This window comes from Ammospiza nelsoni, chromosome 7 (assembly GCF_027579445.1).
Source record: "Ammospiza nelsoni isolate bAmmNel1 chromosome 7, bAmmNel1.pri, whole genome shotgun sequence".
Lineage (NCBI taxonomy): Eukaryota > Metazoa > Chordata > Aves > Passeriformes > Passerellidae > Ammospiza > Ammospiza nelsoni.
This window is the reverse complement of record NC_080639.1, coordinates 29,372,283-29,381,968: the sequence shown is the minus strand read 5'-3', so window position 1 is coordinate 29,381,968 and position 9,686 is coordinate 29,372,283. Positions and strand designations below refer to the sequence as shown.

Here is a 9,686-nt window from a genome sequence, read left to right as displayed (position 1 = left end):
GAAGGTAAATTATTCTCAAATATTTTATATTTGTGCATTAACACATGCACAACACATTTTTTCTTTTGCCAAGAAAAAATGAATGCCCAAGCCCAAGAAGCAACTGACAAAAGACTGAAGACAAAAATGGGAATTCCTAATTTTATTATGGTGTAACCAGCTGTAAGGAATTACTGGTCTGAAGCACAGTGTGCAATTGTCTTATCCTAAACATTTACTAAAGCCTATAATTCAGAATGATCCTGACTAGTGAAGTCACCATTGGCAAGCTATCATTTTTTTCTTTCTTATTTTTGAAAAAGTCTACATTTCTCACCAATTAGCACAAACATAGGCACAGCCTATGCACAGAAATGCTCAGCATTTTATGGAGGCTGTATTTTGTTAGCGCCTGCTGCTTTGACTCTGAGATCAAAAGAGGCAGCAAGTTCTGGACTGGTCATATTTAATAGCTTGCTAAAAGCAGAAGAATTCCTGTCTGAGATCAAATGGCATCAATGTGTATTGTTTCCTAAATGCAGAGTGGAGTGCCTGCTACTTATGTGAGGATAGCTTGAAATAAAGAATTTTCATGATCAACTGCAAAAGTGCTATACACAACATAAGTAACTGTGCTAATTGAAAGGAAAAAAAAAGCAGAGTAAGAGTCTTCATGAATTAAGCTACTTTTACACTATGGTATTATGTACTATCAGGCAGCTGATTTTTTTGGGTGAAGAGGCTCATCAGGTGCCTAACAAGAGAAGATACTTGGCACAGATCCATGGCCATTCCAATTGAAGTTATGGTTAACAAGCTGGCCACCATACAAGGCCAATCAGGTTACTGGTATTGCACAATACTCACTAATGGCTTCAGCAGCTTAACCGTGCCAAACTGCAGTGCCATTAATTGGGCAAGAGAGGGAAGGGAAAAACAGCCAGGGAGAAAGCAAGATGCCATTCACCTCCTGAGCAGCCCCTCAGCACAGCCTGCAGACCCCAACTAGAAGAAAACGAGACGGGCAGAATGGGGAGCAAGAGGAACATTTCAGACCCAGGTCACAGCTCTCTGATAGGAGAAGAGTCTCACCCTCACACAGCACACAGGACACAGTGTGACCCTCACACAGCACAGTGTGACCCTCACACACAGCTGCAGTCAGTGTGACCCTCGCACAGCACAGTGTGACCCTCACACAGCACAGTGTGACCCTCACACAGCACAGTGTGACCCTCACACAGGACACAGTGTGACCCTCACACACAGCTGCAGTCAGTGTGACCCTCGCACAGCACAGTGTGACCCTCACACAGCACAGTGTGACCCTCACACAGGACACAGTGTGACCCTCACACAGCACACACTGTGACCCTCACACAGCACAGTGTGACCCTCACACAGGACACAGTGTGACCTTCACACAGGACAGTGTGACCTTCACCCAGCACACAGTGTGACCCTCACACAGCACAGTGTGACCCTCACACAGCACACACTGTGACCCTCACACACCTGCAGTGCTGCCCAGCACTCCCAAGGCCACGGGCTGTTGGAACTCGTCCCACATGCTCTGACTCTTCCTAAGCCACTACCAGCTGTGGTCACTCGCCCAGTGGGGAAGAAGCTGAACAAGGCTGATTAATGATAAAAATATTTGTCCTTTTAAAAATTTATTTTTCGTTCCAAGTGAATCACAACTTCCTGCCCCTCCCTCTCCCCACCTGCAAAGACAGAAGTACCTCCAGATCAGCTTTTTTTTTGTTGAAGCATCAAAAGTGTTACACATTTCAACTGCTGCTGATACAGGTTTTACAGTGATGACTGTCAGAGAGAGATTGTGCAACTCCTTAAGGAGCAAAAAGGAAAAATCCCTCCTACAAATGCAGATAAATTTGGAATGTAAACAGGTAATACACACAATTACTGCATTACCAGAAGTATTATGAATTTCTCAAAACATTTGAACATAACACTTTACAACACGTATTTGATATGACCCAATAATAATTTGAAGGGAAACTGTGTACCCTATAAGAATAACTATGTACCCCTATAAGATAGTCATTCCTGCCATAACTTACAGATACATTGACAGTATTGATGCCAAAGAAGGAGGGTTTAGTCTGATTGAACCCATGCTCTGCTGATTTTTAATGTGGGGCTTAATTCACTCAATACATTTTATAAAGGTATGTAAACAGTTCTGATTTAAAGACCAGAGAGGTTTAAATGAAATTAACAGATCTGGACTGGTCAATGTTAATGTCTTCATTAACTCAGATACCTTATTTATCCCTGAGCACCTTAAAATTGTTCCCCCCAAATCTCAGTCAAGAACACATAACTATTTCACAAGAATGAAAAAACTTCATTTGAATAAATCTGTGTCTTATAAATCCCATTTTCCTGCGCTGATTTAAACAAAACACAACAAAACAAACCCGAACCAAACCGTGTCCCCTCCCCTTTGTTTTTTACATGTACTGCAATACCGGAACAAAAATTTCACCCTAACAAACAACATCACCTACAGACACACTACAGACTACAAAAATATTGCATAGGAGTGTCAGTGGGCATAGTCTCCCAACATGAGAGAAAATGCTAAGTTTTCTTTAAAACATTATGGCAACATTCTAATTTATTTTCCTTTTAAAAATCAAGTGGTTTCACTTTATTTCAAAATTGTACAAAATGGCCATGGCTGTTTATAAAAAAAGTCTCTGTCTTGAGAATATGTGAAGTCTCAGGTGCATCAACAAAAGACCTGGAACCATTCACAGTGCAGCGGAAAGCTTCTTTTGAGGCAGAAACTACAATTCATCCTTCTTCTTTCCTACTCTTTCATGATCTCTTTCTCTCAGGGTTCGCATGAAAGTGGTGAATCCAGACTCCTGGTTTTGAAGGAAGAAAAATATGGGTCATATTTTTACCAACAAAGCAAAACAATGCATCAAGAACACTTTGAGCTTCTGTATCCCAGCAGAATATAAACTAAGGAGCAGTTGTTTTGTTTCTGTAGCCCATGGCAGAATAGAAACCAGGGAGCAGGTACTGCTTCTGCACTGCCTCATCCTGCCATGCTCTGGTCCTGTGCTGCTCCACTGCAAAGGGAAAATATCCATGCACATCCCACATGTCAAACTTTGAAGAGATGGGACACAGAGAAAAACGTCCCTAAAACTCATAGGACAAGGTAAAATCTGTCACTAGAAGTGCCATTGATGACTTTTTGTTGAAAATACTCAAAAGATATTTTCAAGCTGTCTTTGTATGCTATTTGAGTCATTTTAAAGGCAGTTACTGGATTGTTTGTTGACTATACACAAATTTGCCACTCATCCTCTAATAGTTTTGATCACAATTTTTTCCTTCTCCAAATATTCCAATGATGGAAATCACTTTTTTCCCCCCCAAGTTACTATTAAAATTATTATCAAAAATTTCAAACCTAGTTGTCTAGATGCCAACCTCTGTATTTCAACAACTTATGATTTAAGGCTGTTGAATGCCTCCAGTTTCCTTTTCCAAGGCAAGCTGTGAACACAGCTCTCAGGCATTTCAAAAGGCTCAGATGGGTGGAGGTGTGAACACCTGTGTTGGAATACACTGTCTACTGGTACCCCAACTGAAGTTTTCTGGGCAAGTGACACTGCTCCCACTCAATCTGACCATTTTTGCATTTGAACAATCACAGAACATACCACTCAAAACTGGCAATGAAGAGGGAAAATACCAAAGGTAGAGAGCCACTAACAGAAGTTAAAGACTTAAAAGAATGTTGTGGAGCAACAAAACAAAATAAATTCAACACAAAACATCAGGCTGGTAAGCTTTTAGAAGGCTGAACAACAAAAAGCTTTTCCAAAACTATTCACTATTCTTCCACTGTAAATAAATGAAGTGACATGCTTCAGCCCTTTGTCACCTGGAGACATCTGGCAATCAGCAGCCCCCATGACAGGCTCTGTGCTAAGCACTGCCTCCAGCATTACCATGATAAGAGATAACAAACCCTAATTCAATGCTGCACAGGCAGAAGACTGTAGGGTCCCCAGAGAGGTGGAAGGGGAACAAAGCAGCCATCAGCAGAGAGACTGGGATGTTCCTCTTGGGTAATTTTTACCCAAGAAAGGGTTGGCTGCATATAGGGGATTTGTTAGTCCACTTTCCAGCATATGGATAAATATCTCCTAACTCCTGTGGCCTCAGAGCATTCCTGTATTAGATATAAATTCTTTTTATCAGCCACCACAGATCCTTCCTTTATGTATCATTTCTCTAAGAACGGGTTAGAAATGCAAAAACTGCAGCTGAAATCTTACTTCAATTGTTGGCTGCTGCACCTATCTTTACTTTTGTGTAAAAAGTACTTTTAAGAAAAGATCCAGAATTGGAACTAAACACAGTATCCATAACAACGGCTGGATCAGCACCATGAAATGGTAATTACTGGAGTCCAAGTAGGCTGAAGAAAACTGAGAGGTGAAGCTCCATGAAGACTTCCCCAAGATCCTGACTAACAGAGAACCTCAGAACCTGGCTTTTTAATTCATGCTTCTATATAATTTTCTGAGCTCTAACAGCAGCAATAACTTTCAGGCAAGAATCTTTTTTCAAAATCACTGCATGGCTCAAAGACCCCAAGTTTTTCTTACAGGCCCCAGGCAATCAATGGCTGCTGAGGAGTAACCTCCCTCTAGGCGGGGAGGCCCACAAATAATTGAATTGCTTCCTTATTTTCAGGCACTTTACAACCACTGAAGCCATTATGCCATTTCTGCCTCCATTTCTTGCACTCATAGCATATAATTAGCTGGCCACAGCAGGACAAAAGAATGAAACTTCAGCCCAGGGGTAGATGGCACGATCTGTCTTCCCATCCTGAGTGCCAGGAGTGAATCTGATTCAGGGCAAATGAGATATTTACTTTCCTCCAGTCTCCAAAGGACAGCTTTGTCCTGGCTATAAAACCAATGGTCTGTCACCATTTGGCAGCCTGGTGGATCTGTAACACGTTTGCAGTGTCCATGCAATCCAGAATTGACAGGAGTTGAACCCTGTATTTTCTGGCATTTCTGCCAGCAGCACATGCAATAAACCCCTTCCCTTTCACTCAGTCCAAATTCACTCACAGACTTCAGCTTAAAGAATAAAATATACAAAGCATATTACCAAATCTAATCCTTTTTCCTCTTCTCATGCTCCTAAAAATAGACCAAGAGTGTTCCTAATGCAGAGATGTACAGGGGTGTGGTACACTATGATTCATCCATGTAAGACAGCAACAGAGGCATGGTAAAAATCCACTCTGCAGTTTTCATTTGCAAGGCAGGACAGGCAGAGGGGGCTTTGCTCCCTGTACCAGGTGATGGCTCTTGCTTTCACTTACCCCTCGATCTCCAGTATATTTTTCCACAAATTTCCCATAGTTATAATAGTTGAAGGTGGGGTAGCCATCGACCCCCTCCTGCTTACACAGGTCATGATTCTGTCCTTTGGCACAGTCCACTGCAGCGTAGGCGATCTGAAACACAAGAGATCACTCTGAGGCACGAGAGAACAAAGCAAGAACCCATTTCATCGTGTGCTGCTGCAGCTTAGCCTTAGCACTGAGAGAGACACAAGTCTTCTGCCAAACAGGCAATGGCTTCTGTAAGGGCTTAGCTGTGGAGAGACAGCAGAGGATGGTCATCACCTGGCCTGTGCATGGCAGGTTCAACTCAGAGCAGAAATCACCTTTGCAGCCTTCCCACTGAGCTCTCTGTTAGACTCCAAACAGGAAATTCAGAGGCTGGTTTAATAAAACCAAGTGCAGGCACACTGGTCACAGCTCTGTCATGCTGCAATATTTTTCCTCCACTTTTTTAAAGTGATGAATTTTAAGTGATGAACAGTGACAATGGTTTTGGTGATGGTAATGACCCATCTAACCCATCCTGATTCCCATGGCATTGCAAATGCTTGGAAAAGTTACCAAACATGGCTGGTCACTAATGCAGCCTATTCACAGATTAATGATTTCTACTCCAAATAGCTTTTCTAAACTCCATGCAGTTCTTCCAGTCAGATGGGGATGGGTGAGAAGCCAGAGCATCATCTGTCAAGCACTGCATGTAGAGAAAAAGGTTCCTTCCTTACAATCTCAGCCTGGGTTCGTATTTCCTTTCCTGTCTTCTTCCAGGATTGTACATTATATGCAGCCATTAGCAAAGTGGGCTTTAATTCCTTTTTAAACCTCTAGATGCTACTGTCACACAGACAAACCCTGAGTAGGAGAGAGCCTGCCACACTTTCAGCCTATTGACAGTGGAGCAACACCCTCAGTCCCTGCCTGCTTCCACACAGGCAGGGAGAGGACACACAGCCTCCCAGCCCCAGAGCAGCAGCTCGGAACATTCAATACTGACTCTGTGAAGTATTGAGGAGGGGCTGCCCTTAACAGTTCTGATGCTGAAACAAAATGTAATTCATAGGCTTCTACTCCAAGCAACTGAGCCTTGTGCTGTGATTCCTCCCTGACTGTTCCTGTGAGCAGCAGCTGGGGCTCTGAGTGCAGGTGCTCACATAAGCTCTGCCTTCACAGCAAGCACGTTAAAGTACAACCTATGTAAAGAAACCAAACAAATTAGAGGAATGACTTCTTGCAACTTTCTTGTGGGTTACAATTTATCAAGTAGCTAATTTCATAGCAGACACATCCTAATTTGAAATTTCTATTCCACAAGCCTCCTTCAAACAGCTGATCAAAATACCTTTTGCTTGCATGACTTTAGGGTTGCGGTTGAACTGTTCTTCCATAATTAAAAGATCACTTAATATTCCACAAAGTCCTCCTGTTTCATGGTGACACTGTCAAAATGGGAAAACCTGATCTCATTATCCTAGCAGTAATTAAAGAGATTGGCAAAGCCAACTTCAGTTAATTTGCTTGTTTTGTTTAGGCTTTGAAAGCCTGACAAGACGATTCTCAGTATGATCTCGCTTGGTCTGTCTTCAATTGGACAATACGAGATAAAGTGAACAGTGTTCTTACCTTAAATATCTGGTTTCTGATTTTAAACATTAATAAGACTATTACAGAACCAGGAGTCTTGAAAGCTGTTAAAAACATAACATGTATGATCCTATTTTTCTTCTTTTTGTAAACACAAAGAATCCTGCGCATTCAGGGCCAATTTAAATGAAAGATTAGGGATAATAAACTGTAGAAGGGTTTCATCTAAGTATTTCTGCCTTCCTGACCTCGGCAGCCAGCCAAAATTCAGAACTCTGTTGGCTATTTCTGTGTAAAAAAAAGCTTAGAATGGAGACAAACTTTTATTTCACGACACAGCACGAAGTAGAAAGAATACCAGAAGTCCTGATTTCCTAAAAACTAGAAGAATAAATAAAATAATCTTTTTTCACACTGTTCTAAATATCACACAGGGAGAGATTACAGCCAGAAAAAGGGGAAAGTATGCATGTGCTCGTCCAAATCTTAGTAGCTGGTTTGAGGCATTCAACTGTTGTGACTGATGACCCATCTGTTCTCAGTGTCTTGGAGATTAAGAAAATTAGTTTTTAGTACACTGGAAGGAAGAGGGAAGAAGGAAAAGCAACTCTCTTTATCTGTACCTCTGGAAATATCTAAACTGGTATCGGCTGGAGCAGAGCGTCCAATTTAATTCACCTTTTGGCTTTTGTGAGAACGGCCCCCAGTGAGGAGAGGGTGCAGTGCAGGAATGCAGTGCTACAAGCCACTGTTAACCTTGTTCAGAACATCCTCACCAGTTGCCTCAGAACAGATGACTCACGAATGTTTAAGAGGTGGCTTCTGACAGAAACACTCGGTAGTATCCTTGAGACACAGCTCTCCTCCACAGCACATGCAAACCTAAGCTGGCCCATCTGTGCCTCAGCTGGGCACACAGAGATCCCAGTCTGTGTGTCCACGGCAGCCACATGAGCCCAGTGTCTAATCCAACAGGTCTAACAGCACATCTGGAATAGCAGCTGGGTGATGTGCCCATGGCCTGTCCCCTCTGCAATGCTCCTAATGCAAGCTCCCACACAGCCCCACCACTGCAGCCACCATTTTGAGCCCAGCTCTTCAGAACACACAAGTTTGGTTATTTTTGCAGCCAGGGAGAGAAGAGGAACGGCGATTTTCAAAAGCCTTGTAACTCATAGAGACATGAGCAAAATTTCATAGAGGAACATCTAATTCCCAAGGCTGTATCTGAGGCTGCATTCAATGCCTGCTGCCAACATGGCTGAGTAAGAGTACTTAGGAGAGCTTGAGTGATTACTTTAGAGTGGAAATGTTAAGGCAGCCTAAATATAGAGGTTGCTACCATCTCTGTGCACTCATTATCATAGCATCACAGTCCTAATTGTCTTGCCTGTCTCACAGCGGAAGATCAAATATAGTGCACTGAGAGAGGAGAAAAGTGATGCTGGAAAACACTTGTAGCAAAACACACTTCTGGACTGAGGACCAATTCTCATCTCCATTCCATCAACTCCAGACAGCTGAACTCTCAGACTCACCAGAATTTCAGCAAATAGCACTGATGCCCTTTGCTTCTCTCTGTTTGTATTTTCATGGACTGTGAATACTGAGCTCCATTGCTGATAGAGAAGAGCTCTGTCACTCTGAATCCCTGCATTTTTCTACTAAAAGGCTGCATGTAAAAAGATGCAGAATTCTGGCTCAAGTGAGCAGCGATACACTGTAGGGAAAGTTTCCTCTCATTCTCAACTCTCTTAGAAACAGTCAGCTTTTCTGCTTCACTGGAAAAGGAAACTGAGTCAGGAAAAGTAACAACCCAAAAAAACCTCTCTCAAAATGTGGTTAAAGACTTCTGGAGAATATGATCCTCATAATCAACTACCAGCAACAAGTTACAGAGAAGTGCACTGGAGAGCACAGGTTAGCAAGACCTGTATGCTCTGACCTGCAAACCCACTAAGTTTATTCAAGCAGAAGCTGCAGACATATTAAGCGCAAGACAACCATAGTAGGTGTCCAAGAGCCAAGACATTTGGTATCACTTCTCACAAACTCCCTCTCATCAAGAGGGAAATACCCTCTAAAAATATGTGAGAGAAAGAAACTCTGCTAACACAGGTCTAACATTTATGAGTGTGTGTGTATATATATATGTCCATTATGGAAAAATCCAGTGTAATAGCTTTCAGAAGGCAAGATTGATTTTAGGGAGGTTTTGATTGTTAGGGCTAAAATTTAATTTCTTGAGCTTTCCTCTAACCAGAGGGGAAAATCCACTGAAAAAAACATTTTAGGGAGAAAAAGCTGTAAGTGCTATATCTGCAACATGCACAAAACTCCACGGGATTATGGATTCTCTGTAACCCAAAGCTCTGCTGCCTTAGATATTGAGAACACATCATTATATACAAGTCCTTTCTCCAGAGCCAATGCTGTTCAGGTCTATCACCAGCCTGTTCAGGAGCTGTAGCAGGAATAGAAATGTTATCAAATGAAGAGATAATCAATGAGAGACTGTGGACCCTAAAGGAAGTTTCCTGGAGTATATCCAACTTTCTTAATTATACAAGTAGTTCCTCGTAACTGGTATGCACTCTATAATAATTAATAGTATCAGGGGAGTATGTACAGTAAAGCATAATAATGACAACAGCAACAACAGTAACCCACCAAATAAGTATGCATTTCTCCATAGTCAGGATAGGTT

The 9,686-nt window shown here is 42.1% G+C and overlaps 1 protein-coding gene across 1 annotated transcript in view; it reads right to left on the bottom strand.

Moving 5' to 3' along the window:
* Positions 1-1,635: 1,635 nt before the first annotated feature.
* Positions 1,636-9,686, bottom strand: part of PDIA5 (protein disulfide isomerase family A member 5) — a 98,288-nt gene continuing 90,237 nt past the window's right edge. Inside the window, exons 16-17 of the mRNA XM_059476419.1 lie at positions 5,375-5,509; positions 1,636-2,876 (exon numbers count right to left, since the gene is read on the bottom strand). Coding sequence (XP_059332402.1) covers positions 2,796-2,876; positions 5,375-5,509 — 216 coding nt within the window. The 3' untranslated portion in view covers positions 1,636-2,795. The remainder of the gene's footprint in view (positions 2,877-5,374; positions 5,510-9,686) is intronic.